We start from the raw sequence: 17597 nt of genomic DNA, 5'->3' as shown, positions 1-17597 counted from the left end.
CACGACCAAGAAAGTCTGGTTGGGGCAAGAGTCATGGGCTCATCGAAATCTTTATTCCAACGATTTCTTCAGCTTTTACTATAATTAGAGTGAAGAGCAGAGCGATCAATTCGACTTGGCTTATAGAGAGAACAGTAGAAACTCGTTCAATATGGTCTCTTTTATGCTTGTGAATATTTTGTTTTGTTTTGCTACGATTTTATGCTTGTGAATATATTCTTTACTATAACTGGACATCACAATTTACAACGCTAAATCAGTATGATTAGCATCACTTTGATTCCTCAAAATTTAACTGAGATGAATAAACCCTAAACATGAAATCCAAACAGAATCTCAAGTCTGAAGCAAAATTATTTTTGGATAAACCAGACACATTCCAAAAACAGAAACAAAGTTGAGATGGAGGAGCATAAACAGTATGGGATCCGATCGGTCATAGACTTATAGAGCAATGTCGATGGAAATTAATCGCAAAGCTTAAATACTCAATCCTCCTCATTCATCATGAACACAAACCCAAGGTTTTGAAACAAAAAAACCCTAATTCGAAAATTTTAATAAAGCAATACAACTCAAACGTCAAAACACAGAAACCACCGGTTGAAGAAGAAGCTCTGACTAATCGGAGATTAGGGCTAAAGTGAGAGCCTTGGGGCTTTCATATACAAAACCATATAATTTTATAGCATTAAAAGATCCAATATTAACTTAATGGTAACAAAATTTGGTATAGTTAATTATAAATAAAACTTAATTTTAATCAATTAAAGGATATTAGAAACACAAAAATAATTAACCATGCTGAGATTGAATGATAAGTCGTTAAAGCTAAAATTTACTTTGCTTTTAATATATACTACTATGATGATTAGTCACCTAAATTGAATAAGAGAGCTTATATCGAAAAATTTTACTTCACATATAGTATATATGATATGATTTTAATGTTTTTTTATATTCCAATTTTTAATAATTTTAAAAATTTAAATGTTTTTTTTATTAAATTCAGATTTATCATAATTTTTTATTAATTTACAATTTTTAATAATTTTTTTTATTAAATTCCGATTTTTTAATATTTTTTGTTAGTTTACGATTTTTAATAATTTTTTTATTATTTTTTTATTTTTAATAATTTTCATTAAATTTTATTTTAAAAATATAAGGAGGGGTAAAGGGTAATTAACCACTCTGAAATTGAATGAGAGAGCTTTAACTCAAAATTGTACTTTGCTTATAATATATATGATCTTTTAATAAGGAACACAAAAATAATTAACCACGCTGAGATTGAATGAGAAGTCTTTAAAGCTAAAATTCACTTTGCTTTTAATATATACTACTATGATGATTATTCACCTAAATTGAATAAGAAAGTTTATATCGAAAAATTTTACTTCGCATATAGTATATATGATATGATTTTAATGTTTTTTTATTATATTCTAATTTTTAATAATTTTTAAAAATTTAAATGTTTTCTTGATTAAATTCTGATTTATCATAATTTTTTTATTAATTTACAATTTTTAATAATTTTTTTATTTAATTTTTTTTATTAAATTCCGATTTTTAATATTTTTTGTTAGTATACGATTTTTAATAATTTTTTTATTAATTTTCGATTTTTAATAATTTTTTATTAAATTTATTTTAAAAAAATATAAGGAAGGGTAAAGGGTAATTAGCCACTCTGAAATTGAATGAGAGAGCTTTAACTCAAAATTTTACTTTGCTTATCATATATATGATGATTTATTAAATTCTGATTTTTAATATTTTTTGTAGTATACGATTTTTAATAATTTTTCTTATTAATTTTCAATTTTTAATAATTTTTTATTAAATTTAATTTAAAAAAATATAAGGAGGGGTAAAGGGTAATTAGCCACTCTAAAATTGAATAAGAGAGCTTTAACTCAAAATTTTACTTTGCTTATAATATATATGATGATACTTGGTAAGTATTTATTTTAACTTTTTCATATAATCATATGAGTCTTTCACAAGGGATCCATAAAGTTAGTTGAAAAAAAGAAAAAAACAATGAGTGCAATCAAAATCACATGAAGGCGCCTACTAGTTTTTCTACTGGCTAAATATGTGTGAGAGCATCTCCATCAGCAAACTCTCCTTTGGGTTCATAACAATATTTTAATAATTTATTTTTGATTATTAAATAGTTAAGAGCTCTAAGATTTTTTGTTCCTCCAATGGTGAACTCCATTAAAGGTTCTTAAGAAAAGAAAAAACAGTTTACAAGAAGTAAGCTATATTTGTTCTAAACAAAAAAGTTTATATTCAGTATTAAAAGCATCAATCCAAACACAGAGTATCACCAACAAGCCGATTGATCTCTCATACGTACCAAGATCTTAGAGGTTTCCTTCTCGACCATGACCTGGAATTTCTTCCCATGAGATCTTGCTGTCTTTGTTGGCTTGCCATTGAATGCTTCTCCTTGATATATCATCTGAAGCTTTTGCTTCAACAGCTCAACTTGCTCTTCTGTTCTCCCACATTTCTTCTCAGAGTTTGGATCCCAATTTTGTCAAATTTACAATCTTAAGAACAATAGCTAGCCAAACAGGAGAATGATGTCGATGTGAGATTTGTATACATTGAAGAGATGGATGACGATTGTCGAGTGATTCTTGAGCTTGTATAGAACAAAGATCTCTGAAAGATTGAAAGCTTCAATAGCTTTCTCTGCACTGTTCTGTTGTTTCCGTAATGCCTGTCTAACTCGTCCCACCCACCAAACCTAGAAGCCATTTCCGCTGAACCACGGTTAATTCCACAGCCGTTGACATTGCTTCTGGCCTGCGATGGGTTGTATCGAACTCTGCTCTTTCTTTCCATTTCTTCTTCTTCCTCCTCTCTCACAAATTGATTTGCCATTGAATGCCTACAAAGTGAAAAAACCAATAAAGATCCCACACCAACAAAAAGAGAGCATAATCTGGTGTTGCAAATATGCAGCAATTTTGCATAACTGATCTCCTAGTGAGCAATTTTGATACCACAATCATCTCACATTTCAAGCAATATATGTTAGTGATAGATTCAAAGCAGCCTAGTAGATCAATCTCTCGGTAATGATATGACCAAATGATATGACCAAATGAAAGCTCAGCTTCTGATCAAAATCAGAAATCTATACCCGTAAGAAAAGATTAGACTCGATTCAACAACATGGTTTGAGAATCTAACTTCAATCAAAACCCAAAAAAAAAAAATTCGCAATGCACGATTCCCAGAATCGGACATAGAAAGCAAAAAAGGGAAAAAAATTCACCTTATACGGCGATCGCGACACTTTCCTCAGCGCCTTGATCGGACTATGGCTAACACCAGGAGCATCATCAGTGAGAAAAGGCGAAAACAAGTTCAAGGACCGATTTGTCTCCGTTTGAAACCTGAAAATGTTCTGTGACGAAGAGAACCCAATAATATATTTTTTTCTCCGGCGTCTCTGATCTGAACATCGCCGTGCGCAAGAGCAAGAGAGTTGCGTAAGAGCGAGCCCCAATGATGGTCTCCACAAAAAAATCTGAAAAAAATCGTGAAAAAAACGAGAAAGAAAATGGTCGACAAAATAAAAAAGCAGGATATATCCATCAAAAATAGAAAACATGTCTAGCCAATCACGATCGTCCACGTGTTCAATCACATAGCTGTGATACCGTATCGTCAGCTTCATCCGGAAGAGACGGTCTTATTAAAAATAGCCCATTTTTCTTTTTTTTTTATTAGATTTTGCATATGATTTTGGGCCTCGAACCCAATCTGATACCCTGCTGTACATGCTCTGACTAAGTGTAGGCAAGAGTCAAACTCAAGACTGAAGCAATTCCATGACATATACGTACTGTTGACCTTGACCATTCGTGCTATACTGGCTAAATATGTGTTAAGTATTTTTTTCTCAATTTTTTTATTTTTGTTTTGAAACATCAAGGCAGAGGAAAAGAAAAATTTATGAGAGATAGAAGTAATTAAGCAAAAAAATAAATGGAAGTACTTTGCGGTTATAACGGTAAGGAATCAATGATGAGGCGAGATACAAGTACACTGTCTTTTGACAGTAACTTCGTCGGAATTTATGGGTCTTCTCTCTCTCTCTCTCTCTCTCTCTCTCTCTCTCTCTCTCTCTCTCTCTCTCTCTCTCTCTCTCTCTCTCTCTCTCTCTCTCACGCATTTTCTCTTCTCTCTGTTCCCAATTTCATACCTTACCCTGAAGAATCTGTCTTCTCTCTCTCTCTCTCTCTCTCACAGTTCGAACATCCTCTTGCAATGGATGCCACTGATACTCCTCCACGTTTCTTTAAAGTTTTCATCTCCCATTTTAGCTCTGATTCCATGGTAATGTATTTTCTCTCCCTTAGCTTTAGTATCGTTTTTGGTATTTTTCTTAAACTGCAAATCTTGTCATTTGCGTTTGTCTCTTTGGCTTTAATCTGTCTTGAAGCTTCTGTATGGATAAATCTCTTTCCTGGTTTCTTATTGTTCGTCTTCCTTAGGCTTTTGCTCTGTTTCATCCCTTTTGCTTCTTTCCTCTGTTTTGAGTTGTAAAGTTGTTGAATTTCTTACCTTTGGTAAAGTAAAGATGTTTTTTTTTTTTAACATGTGAATCGGTTTCATTTACGAAACTTTGCACTAGTTATGTTTGAACATGGTCGTTATACTATATGTTCACAAATAGATACAGATGTTTTGCTTTCTGTTACTTCTATTGGTCCCTAAAGTGATAAAAGCTCACCCTTTTTGTAAGCTCTTAACTGTTCCTAATCATTGACAGAGATGGAATATCCTCTTATGGAAATACCAAAATCTTCATGTCTATATGTTTAGAGAGTGTGGTTTCTTTCTGAGTTGGATTTTAAAGTCTCTACTTTGTGTCTTTAGCGTTTTCTCTTTTGAGTATTAAGGCTTTCAAGTTATCAGTTTGTGCTAAACATTTTGGTGTTGTTGAGCAGCTGATCCCTATTTCCTACTACGATGAACTCCCTCGTCTTTTACCTGAAACGGCGATTCTCCAAGGCACTGGTGGATGCTCTTGGAACGTAGCGATGAATCTGAAGGAAGAGGAGGTGTGTTTTGAACAAGGGTGGCCCGAGTTCGTTAAGGACAACTCTCTCATCGATGGAGATTTTTTGACCTTCGTGTACAATGGAGACAGCGTTTTCGAGGTCAGCATCTATGGCCTCCATGGATGTAAAGAGAATAGAGCAGTCACTGAAGTGGAGGAGGATGACAAAGAAGACAGTACTTGTTTTCTAAGCAGCGATGACACAAATACTAGTTCTGAATCCGAGATGGCCACTGCAATTCCGAGAAGCAAGAACAAAGGTTTAACACATTTCTTGGCTTTATTTTTTCCAGTCCCTTATGTAACAAGTTATTGTTTTGTCTCTTGATCAGGAAAAGAGGAGGATTCTGACGACAGTGATGACAGTGTTCATTCTCTAAACAGTGAAGACACAGAGACAGAAACAGAGAAGAACAAAGGTTTGACACATTTCTTAGCTTCTCTTTTTTCATTCCTTCTTTTTATGTGATTGAGTTATATAGACAAGATGTTTTGTCTCTTGGCCAGGAAAGCCGAAAGAGAAAGTTATGGAGGAGGACATTGATTTTTCTCTAGACAGTGAAGAAACAGAGACAGAAGGTTCTGAATTCAAGAATGTTAATACAATCCGGAGAAGCAAGAACAAAGGTTTTTACACATTGTTAGCTCTTTTAATGACTTGAGTTGTTTTATAATATAGACAAAGCTTTGATATTTGTTTGTTTGGTGAGATTTCTCCAGGAAAGAAGAAAGTGGAAGTTGTGGAGAGCTCTGATGAAGACACTGATAGTGATTATATTGAAGCTTTTAGTCGCTTGGATTTTGAAGAAAATTCCAACAGTGACAGTTCTTATTCTCCAGATTGCGAGGACACATCCGCTCATGTCAAACCAAAGGTGACAAATCCTAAGAAGAAAGGTAAAAGACATTAGCATTTCACCACTTTTGATGATTTGTGTGATGCTTATATATATGTAAAATATGTTTCGTCTTTTGAGGTTTTCCAGGAAAGTCCATAGTGTCTACTGGTGAGAGTTCTCATCGTGTTGAACCATCCAAAAGGAGGGAGAAAGGTAAAGAAACTATTGGCTTACTTTTCATCACTTTAACTAGGGCTTCAATTTGTGTGATGCTTATATAGAGATATGTTTTCTCTTTAATTATGGGATTTTTTACAGTAAAGAGAAAGATCAAAAACCCCGAGGTATATCTAGATGATCCAAATAATGTACATTTCGAGACAGGCGTGAAGAATAGGAAATACGAGCTGGTAAGATTTTCTTAATATATTGCTTTATGACTTAAATTGTTTGATTAACGATTTGTGTTTGTTCTTTGTGTATCTTTTAATACAGTTGGTTCATGCACAACTGGTGAAAGACTACTGCTTAAGGTTTCAAGAATACATTAGCTACATCGACCCAAAGGGGAAACTAGAAGCAAAAACTGCAAGGTGGAGGGATCAACGTGTGTGTATCAAAAGATGGAAACGCATATGCGATAGGAACAAACTGAAGAAAAACGATCGCATCGTGTGTGAAATCTTGCGCAACCAAGATTTGGTTTACGCTATTAAAGTTCACATCGTCCGGGGAATATATCTGTAAACACTATTGGTTTGATTAGAGAAGAAACGGATATTGTTACTCATCTTTATGATTTCCCAGTTATGTTGTAATCAATTAACATCACTATCTGCTCTCTCTTTTATGAGTTTCATCATCTACATTCAACATGAGGTTCATTATCTGCCTCTCTTGTTCTCGCATGAATCTGTTTTGACTGCAAGATCTCAAATCAACGTTCATTCAGTTCTGTGTTTTCATAGTAAGAATTATTCATACGGTTTGATTTTTCTTTATGTAAAACTCACTTCAATGCCCACTACATAGATCTTTGAAATTCAAGAGATTTGTATCCAAACATCTGGGAATGCAATTGGGATAAACAAATACATGGATGTTACTATAGACACAAACAGAAAAAAAAAAACGATTTATGCTACAAACAAACGAATGATATAACAAACGAATGTTATTTCAAACATTAGGAGGTGGGGATTTTCTATGAACTCTTGTTTTTGCCGTAAGTATCTTCAAAACCATCAGCTACTCTTTTCCTTCTTTCAGCAATCATTTCTGAATACGACTGAAAACCAAATACAACAACCAAAAGAACAACAAAACCCATCAGATCTCAAACAAAAAACAAGACCAAGATTTTGTATCAAAGACAATGACTTTTGCGTGACGAAGAAACCAGCATTGACCGAAGATGTTAGAACAAGTAGTTAGTATAGCACGGACTTAGTAGTTAAGTTCTACAAACTTTTATCAGATTCATTGCTTGTGATCGATAAAAAAATCATACCTTTGGGTAGCTATAAAGGAAAATGTACCACCAAGCGCCAATTAAACCACCAGCAAGCGATGAAACTAAAACCGAATGTAATATTGCCCAACTACATGCCACTATTGATAGACCCGTTAACATTATCGTCCATGGCTGACACCTGAAAAACATAGGAATATATTATCTGTTGTTGTACCTTATGACTCAAGAAACCGCACAACTGTACGCCCGAAATGTCTAATGAGAAATCGAAAACTTCTTGATTGCAGATACAAACCAAGTCATAGATATCCAAAGGTTGCCTAAAGTTGTAGTTTTGAGGTGAAACGCAGAAACCCTTTTGTAAACAAAGATTCAAACTTTAATTAGAGATTTCTAACTTAAGTGGTTTTGACTCTTATCAGCAAACTCTATCAATAAAATTCAAACCTAGAAGGAAGAAGAAAATTACTGAAAAAAAAAAAAAACTTGAATTTGGGAACTTCTTTAAGAGGATTTACCAGGAGGGCTTTGTGTCCCAGACGGAGTCGTATTCGAGTGAGAGATGGTCTAAGTAACCTTCCATGTCATCAATTGCGCCATTTTCATTAACGAATCTCGAATCCTTCTCTTCTCTCCGATTTCCGCCCAAACCTCTAATTTGCGTGAAGATTTTTGTCTGCTTGAGATTCAATGAGTTGAGATTCTTTCGCGTTCGGGTATTAAGTATTGTAATTCGGGTCTGAGTTTGAAACCGAAACGGCGACAGAGAGACGGTGGGGATGGAGAGACTTGCCATCTGAAGAAGACGATAAGAATAGAGGACTCAATTGACTCTAATCAAAATTTGGGGTGCTTTGTATAAGAAAGAACTTTCGATTAAAAAACTTATTGGGCCTATTTATGGGCTTTATTGCTTAAAAAAAGGTGCATATATTTTGACCCAAAGCGCAAAATTTTCCAATTGGTCAAGAATCAAGGAGCTGGCGGCTAAGATCCTAGGACGGGGTACCAGTGTAAATAAACTGACATCGAGGGGTATTTGATCTTAATCTAGATAAAGGTGAGGGTACTATCGTAAATAAAAGGAAAGCGAGAGATGCCGGCACGTGAGATAGATTTGTGACCCTCCGATCTAAATATCTCGAACTTATCGTATCGGGACCCACTCTCCAATAGTCCTTATCCACCTTGCGTGAGCTAAGATCCAAGCGCCACGTCATACTATCTCCCCGATCGCCTTTAAAATCATCACTACCTTCGTCAATCATTTTGATCTCTCTCTACAACATCTGTGAAAAACCTAACTTGCGCCCAAAAGTTTTAGATTCTTGAAAAACAAATTAGGGTTGATAACTTTTGATCCATGGGCTTACTTGATCATCTGTGGGATGACACCGTCGCTGGTCCTCGGCCAGAGAATGGCCTTGGCAAGCTTCGGAAACACCATACCTTCAGTTTCCGGCCTAGCTCCGGCAATGGTACGCCGCGTTTTGCTATCTTGAGCTGGTGACTGATCATTGTTTTTTAATTGACAGATTATCAATCCGATTATTAAAATAACTAAAATGAAAAAAAAAAAATTTAGCATCAACGGATAAGAGTATTTCATGGCTTAATCGTCGATCGATCTGATGTTTTTTTTTTTCTGGTCTGGAATAATTGACCGTGATTTTAGATCAATCGGACGGTGGAAGCGTGAGATCGTACGGTGAGGATTCGCCGGAAGAAGCCGTGAAAGTAACACGCAGCATCATGATAGTAAAACCACCAGGGTACCAAGGCGGTTCAGCTCCGGTTTCGCCGGCCGGTTCAACCCCGCCAGTGTCTCCTTTCTCTGGTGAGTATTTAATTACCACTGTAATTAGTTGGTAGGTGATACAGGAGTACACTCACTATATTCGTTTAAGGGTAGATCCGTCTATTCGTTAAGGAAATAACTCTGATTGGATGTTATTTAAGGTTACTATTTTTGACATTTTACACTCTCTAGCTGACTATGTCTATGGGGATGTACTTTAATAACCTGAGCTGTGTAATTGTGTAGTATTTATTAATTAGTCTATGTGTGCATAGTGCACTTTAGATCTTTTTTTGTCTATTATAATTTGTTACTCCAATTTGGCAATTGTGTTCCCTAGTAATTATTAAATTAGACTTTGTGTGCATAGTGCACTTAGATCTTTTTTGTCTATTATAATTTGTTACTCCAAATTGGCTTAACTGACATTATTGATTATAGTTGCTTGGTTAATATATTGGTTGAATTTGGTGAGCCGTCTTGTCAAATGTTGTCATACATACCTAACCTCACAGATTATTTTTTGTGTGGTCGTTAATTTCCTCCTCCTTCAAAGTCATCTTGTGATTGAAAGATATAAATGTTGTTAAAAGGAGTCATATATTATTGGTTGAAGTGTGAATGTACTAACGAAAAGGGACCCTTTGGGAATGTAAACGGAGCAAACGCAGGAGGAAAGGAACCCTTTCGGTTTAGGAGAAGGTCGACGTCGGATGCGTTCGATAAGGCAGCAGGATCAGAGAGTGGACCAAGGAGCTCTCCTCCTACTTACGGCGTGTGATCTCTAACCCAACAATGTTGTCCCAAAAGAGAAAGCAGAAGAAGCAGAGTACGTACCCTGAGACGCTGTCGTTTTGTCACTCAAGTGGTCGTTGCAGAAATTCGTGTTCTTTTTTTTTTTTTTTTGTAGGCCAAATTAAAGAGGTTTTCTTTTGTGTGTGTGCGTGTAAGAGTTTGTTTGTGTGTTTTGTGATTATGTCTCTGTTTTCTTTTTCTTTTTCTTTTTTGTATGTCATATCGTTTTCGCAATGCTTCTACGCTTTTGTACATTTTTTGCTGCAATGATAATAAAAATATGTAGATGCTTAACATCAGTTGTTTTCATGTATTGATCCAGCACATCCTTCACTCTGCTTTTTGGACATCACAGTCTCTTGAGACCACATTTTCATTTTTTTCAAACTTAAGGAAAAATATTGGATACTAAATAAGATTTGACAATGACTGCAAAAAACGACTCTTTATACTTTTCCTGAATTGATAAATGTTTATCCTCCTCAACAACATTTTTATTTTATATTTAAAAAAGGAGATTGATAATATTTGAGTCTTTCGACAAAATCCAAATCACAGAGAAACTTTGTCACTGACAACGACGATGATGAAGATAGAGGACTCAATTGTTTCTAATTAAAATTTGAGGTGCTTTGTATATAATAAAATAATTTACGCTGCTGAATAAATAAATATGGAAAGAATGTTCGATACTTTTTATTGGGCTTTGTATGGGCCCCAATAAGAAAAGAGCACGTAGATTTGTCTCAAAGCCCTAATATTTTCAGAATCGTCTGATAAGATTTTTGTTTTTCCGTCGTCGTCATCGAAGTGAATTTTGGGGGAGATCCAGAATGACGATGAACTCGCTTCCAAGGAGGTTTGGGAGGAATCAAGGATATCTGGATCGAGATTATCGTAAAGGGAGGAGATCTGATTCCGAATCCGATGAAGAGTTGAAGGGATTGAGTCACGAGGAATACAGGAGGAATAAACGGCTTAAGATGCGGAAATCGGGGAGGTTCTGCTTCTGGGAGAACACGCCGAGCCCGCCTAGAGATCAGAACGAGGATTCCGATGAGATCTCCGACGAGATTCTGGAAAGGGATGATAACCCGAAAGGTAAAGACAGGAAAGGTGAGTCTGATTCAGGCAAGTCAGAGTCGGAATCTGAATCTGACGACTTGAGATCTAGGAAGAGAAAGAGTAAGAGCTCTAAGAGAAAGCGTAGGCGTAGGAGATCGTATGATAGCGATAGTGAGTCTGAAGAGAGTGAGAGTGAGTCGGAAGAGGAAGATAGGAGACGAAGAAGGAAGAAGAAGAGCAAAAGCAAAAGCCGCCGCAGTAGTAGGAAAAGGCGAGGACATAGGAGAAAGAGGAGATACAGTGACTCTGACGAGAGCAGCGATGGAGATAGCAAAATGGAGGAATCTGAGATTAGTGCTTCGTCGTCTGGGGATGAACTTAGCAAGTCAAAGAGCAGGAAGCGTAAGAAATCTTCGGTTTCTAGTTCCAAACGAAGCAAGGGAAAGAAAACGAAGTCAGAAACCGAAAGCGATGGTTCTGACACTGATTCCAAGGCGCAGTTAGAAGAAACGGTGAAGGATCCTGAGCTTGATGAGGAGGAGTTGAAGAAGTTCAAAGAGATGATTGAATCAAAGAAGAAAGCTTCAGCCCCCGATGATGAAGAAGAAGCTGATGTTGGTCCAATGCCATTGCCTAAAGCTGAAGGACACATCAGTTATGGTGGTGCTTTAAGACCTGGTGAAGGAGACGCCATAGCACAGTATGTGCAGCAAGGTAAACGTATCCCACGTAGAGGAGAAGTGGGTCTTAACGCTGAAGAGATTCAGAAGTTTGAGGATCTTGGTTATGTGATGAGTGGAAGTAGGCATCAAAGGATGAATGCTATTCGTATCAGAAAGGAAAACCAGGTTTACAGTGCTGAAGACAAACGGGCCTTGGCTATGTTTAACTATGAGGAGAAGGCGAAGCGCGAGGCTAAGGTTATGTCTGATCTCTCGCGGCTTGTGCAGCGCCATATGGGAGAAGAGTTAGGGCCTAATCACGACCCTTTTGGTGCTGGAAAGACTGATGGAGCTGATGACTGATTGGCATTGCTTCCTGCTGCTGCTTGTGTGGGTACTGTGTACTCATCTTATGCCTTTTTTCTTGTAGACTGTTCCTTATTTGCATCATAGTTACTGTTGTTTGCTACTTGCCCGTTAATGAGAGTCATAGCTAATGCGTCAATTTGCTATGTGTATCACATGATTGTGTTTATGTGTTAAAGATCAAAGATTCTGACTTTAGGGATCTGCAACTGTTTTGCTTTATTTCTTGTAGACTGGTCCTTATTTGCATCATAGTTACCGTTGTTTGCTACTTGCCCGTTAATGAGATTCATAGCTAATGCGTTAATTTGCTATGTGTATCACATGATTGTGTTTATGTGTTAAAGATCAAAGATTCTGACTTTAGGGATCTGTTTTGCTGCAATTTGCTTGAGATTTTATTCGATAATATCAGAAGATTGAATTTTGTAGGGCATTCGTTTAGTTCGAAGATGGTAGAACAATCAAAGTATTTAGCATATCCGCTCTGTGCCTACTTGTCTTATGGCCAATGAAAATTGGGAGCTTCATTATGCGTGAATCGCTACATATCATATGATTGTGCTTGTGTCTTAAAGACCACAAGATTCTGACTTCATGGTTGTAAAACTGTTTTCATACATTTGCTTTGGGTTGTGTTCGGTGATTACGTATATTGAATTTTGGAGTTGGATTTTCGAAGATGATATTGAACATTCGCTTTATGTCCAATTCTTGGCTTATCAAATGAAAACAATTGATTCTTGAAAAACTCAGCAAATGGTATTATGGTCGTGACTTAGTCATCTTCCTCATGAGCTTTGATCTTATCATGGTTGTAGTGACTTTTTTATGGTAATGCTACATGAAATGAAAGTCTTTGTGGTCATGTTATGTTATCATTGTCAGCGTTAAGGATTATCACCATCCTATTTTTGGAACTATGAAAACAAACAAGTATATTATTGGGATCTCTATAATTATCAAGTGCAATAATATTTTCCGAATTTGCAGGCAGATATTATTGGCTTATTATCTGTAAGGGTTTCAATAATAGTTTATGATTCCACTTTTGTGGAACTATACAGTGGCTGAATCTTTTTCAATAAGTGCAAAATCCTTTCATTAGCAGGCCCTACCGAGTAGTAGCTGGTCCATAATCAAATTATTAACGTTCTAAAATAAATATTTGTTAGTATGGAAATTTATCTTGGTTAACAATGGGTACGAAAACGACTTGAACTAACTTTCGAAGGATCCTTTAAGATGTGATAATTGTGATAATCGTAAGTTGTTGGATTTAATGGCTGTAATGCCACAAATTGAAAAAAAAAAAATCTGCTGTGCCATAAACAAATCTACATGCCATAATATATATAGAATTTTCAATTTATCCTTAATGAAAGTTTTTGTGGCATTTTTGAATTTGGTGAAAAAATAATTGATTTTATTAAAATTAATAATTTAAAACGAAAATTAATAAAAAAAATAATTTTTTTCATGCTCTTCTTCTTCGTCGGTGGATTCTGAAAACAAGCAAATCTTATTTTCGCCGTTGAATCTTCGCCTCTTCCTTTTCTTCTTCATCTTCTGCAATCAGTTTCTTATTTTATCTCCTTTCTCCACTACCATTGTTGAAGTTTTAAAATCCAGTTAGGTTTTTATTTACAGATTTGGGGATTTTAAAATTTAGGGATTTGATTTGCCAAAATTGTTTGTTCTAGATGCAAATCGGGTTGGTATGTGACGATTAGGTCTTTGTATAGATAATTTTTCGAATTCAGTTGTTAAATCATGGTGATTCTTAGGTAGATTAGAATTAGAACCCGAGTTCATCACCAAATCTGCAGAAAAAGGACAACTGGTACAAATGGTACAACTAAGAGATAAGAGGACAATTAGTACAACTGGTACAACTATGAGATAGAGGACAACTGGTACAATAGGTATAACTAAAACAACTTAAATAATTGTTGATTGAAAATTCTTTTATTATAATTGCGAATCGGGTTGGTAACTCCGTTTTATCTGACGATTAGCATGGATAATTTTTTTAATATAGTTGTTGAATCATAGTGGTTCTTAGGTAAATTATAATTATATCTGAGTTCATCAGCAAATCTGCAGAGAAGGACAACTAGTACAATTATGTACAATTATGTACAACTATGTACAAAAATTGACAATGCACATAGGTGCACATGTTACCTTGACGGATAACTAGACACTTAGGAAAGTTAATCTAGTCTAGAGGATTTCATTTTTGGCCGAAAATGCTTTCCGGATGGAAATAAACAAGGTATAACAGGACACATATATACAACTATATGTAATTCTTTCATTAGAAAATAATAAATGGACTACATATAAAACTATAAATATAAAAAGCAAACATCCACTTAAAAAAAATGTAGAAAAGTCGTAAAGTATAAGGAATAAAATTAAAAAGATGGATAACATAAAATTATCATTTTTCTAATATATATTATTGGTTTCACATCAAACATCCCTTCTGATACAAAGAAGACTTTGATAATGTTAACAATCTTATGATGGAAAAAAGCCAAAATTATGATTTTGCATAAATTGTAGTATGAAAATGTTATAAATGGACTACAATAATCGAAGATTATGTGGACAACTACAAAATAATAATTTATATCAAGGGACAAGTGAAAAAAATGCTAAAATCGCCAAAGGACAACTATGAAGAATTTTGGACAACTGGACAACTAGGTCCAACTATGTACAAAATTGACGGCACACGTGGTACTTTGACTGCGCACATGTTCTTTTTTGTTGACGCACATGTGTATTTTTATTAATTTTTAATAGATTTTAATTATAATTTTAAATTACATAATTATATCAGTTGTACCAGTTGTACCAGTTGTATTTCACATGTGCGTCTACAACAGACAACATAGTTGTACCTAGTTGTCCAGTTGTCCAAAATTTGTAATAGTTGTCCTTTCATCGATTTTGTAGTTTTTTCAGTTGTCCTTCGACAGAAATTATTATATTCTAGTTGTCCACAAGAATTTCGAACATTATATAACAGCCCCAAGGGTTTTACGTTACTATTTTTCTATTTTTATATTTTTGCATAGACGCTTGCATAAGATGGATAACATTGTCAAAGACTTCCTTATAATATAAGGGCTATTTCAAATGAAACCAAAAAAATTTGGTTCTTTGAACAAAACAAAGTTTTATTTTATTCTTTCTAGTATAGACGTGAAAAGATACAATTTTTAGAGTATGAATTATATTGGTTTTTAAGTAAGAATTTTAAGAATTTGTTTTTAACATTACAATTAAAATATAGTTGTCCCGAGTTGCACCTAGTTGTCCTGGAGAAATTCATAACGTAATTGTACCTAGTTGCACATAGTTGTCCTGTAAAAATTCATAACATAATTGTACCTAATTGCACCTAGTTGCCCTGAAGAAATTCATAACGTAGTTCTACCTAGTTGCGCACATGTTTTTTTTTGTTGGCACACATGTTTTTTCTAACTAATTTTTAATTAAATTTTATTATAATTTTAAATTATATAGTTATACCACTTGTACCAAATTGTACTTAGTATTAGTTGTGCATAGTTGTATTTAGTTGTCCATAATTGTATTTAATTGTACCATAATAATACTTAGTTGTCCATAATTGTACTTAGTTGTCCATTTTTGTATTTGATAAAAAAGTGAATAAAATAGAATGTAACAAAAAATGAAAAAAAGATGGTTGATTTCTTTTATTTCTTCTTGTTTTGTGAAGAACGCATAATAGATCAAACAAAACATCCAACAACTCATAATAGATAACCATTTGCTAAAACCTTTAAAGGCGACTAAAACTGCATAAAGAGTATAGTAAACTCTATGAGTCAGGAGAAAACCCGCATTCTATCATCAATTTCACAAGTGGAACTCTCTACATCCAGCGATTTATTACTTTCTTCATTGATCCCGGATTAGAGAGAGTTTTTTGGTCAGAACTAACAATCGATCAACTCTATAAGATCCATCCATCACGACTTCATTTGATGGGGAGGGCGAGGGAGGATCGAATTTGCCAGCTCTTCGTTCACCATCACCAGAAGAGGTGGCATCTGCTTCATAAACTCTGGCATATCATTCAAGCTACAACACACAATTGTTCAATCAACATAGCAAGCAGATATTTGAGTTAATAACACCAAAAATTTAAAACAACATATTTGTTGGAAGAGAGGGACATATCCCAAAAAAAGCTAATGACAGAGATATGATCTATAGATATATGGGCAAAAAGTATTACTCGTTCAAGATTGCGAGGATATTTTCCCAAGCTTTGCACAAGATACTGACGTTCTCATGTATCTGCAACGAGAAGATAGAATCTCTTAAGCTGATAAAGTTCAAATAAATATATCCATCATAGGATTACTCAAAAGCCAATAATACAAGGTAAAGAAACAAATCCAGTCCCAAGGAAGTATACAAAAGTCTACAAGCTGAAAGATAGAAGTTGCATTCACCTCGAAAGCTGAGAAATTTGATGAAACCTCACACCACCAATAGCTGCAAAGAAGCAAAGATACATATGCCTCTTTTAGTCCAATCTGGAAGATTTTGATTCAAAAGAAAAGAAAAAAAAAACTAGATTCTTGGACAAACCTTTATATGAAATGCCATCATCAGTATCTATAGGCATCATAGGAGAAGCATATGAAGGACCATTCGGATGCACATTCAAATGAGATGAAGACTTGGCTGAAGAATCTGCAGCTTTTTCCTGACAAACAGAATGTGAAAGAGATTAATTTGCTGATGTAGACTTTTAAATGCATCATAATACGACCCAAGAACATTTACCCGTCGAAATCATAAGTAAATGACTCAAAATTCAAGCTAGTTACACACTATAACCCAATCAAAATGCTTTCAATTATCTTTCTTTTGTTTGTTATCAAAATTGCATATTGGAATTGAAATCCACGTACCTAAACCTCGCCTTTCATTCCTCTCACCATATTTCTCTGGAATAAAGACCATTCTCCCTGAACCCATTCTCAATACTCTTCTAATCTGTGTTTTAAAAAAAGTTCTAACAATTTGGAGATCCATTGAGCCAAAATTGAAGTGATTTATCTCTATGAGAAATAAAATCACTTGGAAGTCTGATTGAGAGTAAAGAGTTAAAAACCAGAGAAAGATGAGAGAAAAAACGGTGAGAGAAAAGAGACAGAGAGAGACGGAAACGGAAGATAAAGAGTGAGTAAACGGCAAGAAGACGAGGAAAGTGAGCAGAAAAAAAGATGATCGAAGTGGTGGAGAACATGAAGATCGAAGAAGAGGAAGAAGATGGAGCGATGAAGGAAAAATCCTCATAAATAATATATTTTTTAATTAATTTAAGATATAATTATTATGGGATAAATATCAGTTGGGTCGGGTTATAGGGTTTAGGTGGAATGGATGGATATCACCCAAGTTTTATTGTAATTAAAGAGACAAGTAAAGGAGAAAATAGGATTTCCGT

The 17597-nt window shown here is 34.9% G+C and overlaps 4 protein-coding genes and 1 long non-coding RNA gene across 7 annotated transcripts; 3 read left to right on the top strand and 2 right to left on the bottom strand.

Moving 5' to 3' along the window:
- Positions 1 to 2201: 2201 nt before the first annotated feature.
- On the bottom strand, positions 2202 to 3573 carry LOC18014986. Its single transcript, XR_002898751.1, has 2 exons — positions 3302 to 3573; positions 2202 to 2911 (listed from the first exon to the last, which is right to left on the bottom strand). It is a non-coding gene; the product is annotated as an uncharacterized LOC18014986 (long non-coding RNA).
- Positions 3574 to 4158: 585 nt separating this feature from the next.
- LOC18014985 (B3 domain-containing protein At4g34400) lies at positions 4159 to 6809 on the top strand. The gene is made up of 8 exons (XM_006396427.2): positions 4159 to 4368; positions 4983 to 5355; positions 5428 to 5514; positions 5603 to 5722; positions 5816 to 5992; positions 6082 to 6147; positions 6253 to 6344; positions 6430 to 6809. The coding sequence occupies exons 1-8, from the start codon at positions 4300 to 4302 to the stop codon at positions 6679 to 6681; spliced, it is 1236 nt and encodes a 411-aa protein (XP_006396490.1). The 5' UTR covers positions 4159 to 4299; the 3' UTR covers positions 6682 to 6809.
- A 180-nt stretch (positions 6810 to 6989) lies between these two features.
- On the bottom strand, positions 6990 to 8268 carry LOC18014982. Its single transcript, XM_006396426.2, has 3 exons — positions 7927 to 8268; positions 7445 to 7586; positions 6990 to 7222 (listed from the first exon to the last, which is right to left on the bottom strand). The coding sequence occupies exons 1-3, from the start codon at positions 8202 to 8204 to the stop codon at positions 7139 to 7141; spliced, it is 504 nt and encodes a 167-aa protein (XP_006396489.1). The 5' UTR covers positions 8205 to 8268; the 3' UTR covers positions 6990 to 7138.
- A 386-nt stretch (positions 8269 to 8654) lies between these two features.
- LOC18014981 (dormancy-associated protein homolog 3) lies at positions 8655 to 10298 on the top strand. Of its 3 annotated transcripts, none has more exons than XM_024154369.1 (3): positions 8655 to 8886; positions 9084 to 9245; positions 9869 to 10298. In XM_024154369.1, exons 1-3 carry the CDS (start codon positions 8772 to 8774, stop codon positions 9985 to 9987), a joined length of 396 nt encoding a protein of 131 aa, XP_024010137.1. In that variant the 5' UTR covers positions 8655 to 8771; the 3' UTR covers positions 9988 to 10298. The 3 variants fall into 3 exon arrangements, with proteins under 3 accessions (XP_024010137.1, XP_006396488.1, XP_024010138.1); XM_006396425.2 differs by having other exon boundaries at positions 8674 to 8886; positions 9878 to 10298; XM_024154370.1 differs by having other exon boundaries at positions 8674 to 8886; positions 9844 to 10298.
- A 475-nt stretch (positions 10299 to 10773) lies between these two features.
- LOC18014980 (NKAP family protein) lies at positions 10774 to 12325 on the top strand. Its single transcript, XM_006396424.2, has one exon. The coding sequence runs from the start codon at positions 10835 to 10837 to the stop codon at positions 12089 to 12091; it is 1257 nt and encodes a 418-aa protein (XP_006396487.1). The 5' UTR covers positions 10774 to 10834; the 3' UTR covers positions 12092 to 12325.
- Positions 12326 to 17597: the final 5272 nt, after the last annotated feature.

Source organism: Eutrema salsugineum, unplaced genomic scaffold (genome assembly GCF_000478725.1).
Source record: "Eutrema salsugineum unplaced genomic scaffold, Eutsalg1_0 scaffold_3, whole genome shotgun sequence".
In the NCBI taxonomy this organism is placed as follows: domain Eukaryota; kingdom Viridiplantae; phylum Streptophyta; class Magnoliopsida; order Brassicales; family Brassicaceae; genus Eutrema; species Eutrema salsugineum.
The sequence above is the reverse complement of the archived record's forward strand: the minus strand, read 5'-3'. Positions and strand labels throughout refer to the sequence as shown.

Coding starts and splice junctions, on each gene's coding strand:
- LOC18014985 (XM_006396427.2), top strand. CDS start 4,300: ATGGATGCCACTGATACTCCTCCACGTTTCTTTAAAGTTTTCATCTCC. Junction 5,515..5,602: donor AGAAACAGAGAAGAACAAAG/GTTTGACACATT, acceptor TCTCTTGGCCAG/GAAAGCCGAAAGAGAAAGTT. Junction 5,993..6,081: donor GACAAATCCTAAGAAGAAAG/GTAAAAGACATT, acceptor GAGGTTTTCCAG/GAAAGTCCATAGTGTCTACT.
- LOC18014980 (XM_006396424.2), top strand. CDS start 10,835: ATGACGATGAACTCGCTTCCAAGGAGGTTTGGGAGGAATCAAGGATAT.
- LOC18014981 (XM_024154369.1), top strand. CDS start 8,772: ATGGGCTTACTTGATCATCTGTGGGATGACACCGTCGCTGGTCCTCGG. Junction 8,887..9,083: donor CCGGCCTAGCTCCGGCAATG/GTACGCCGCGTT, acceptor CCGTGATTTTAG/ATCAATCGGACGGTGGAAGC. Junction 9,246..9,868: donor GCCAGTGTCTCCTTTCTCTG/GTGAGTATTTAA, acceptor ATGTAAACGGAG/CAAACGCAGGAGGAAAGGAA.
- LOC18014982 (XM_006396426.2), bottom strand. CDS start 8,204: ATGGCAAGTCTCTCCATCCCCACCGTCTCTCTGTCGCCGTTTCGGTTT. Junction 7,587..7,926: donor TGGGACACAAAGCCCTCCTG/GTAAATCCTCTT, acceptor TATGTTTTTCAG/GTGTCAGCCATGGACGATAA. Junction 7,223..7,444: donor TCCTTTATAGCTACCCAAAG/GTATGATTTTTT, acceptor TTTGGTTTTCAG/TCGTATTCAGAAATGATTGC.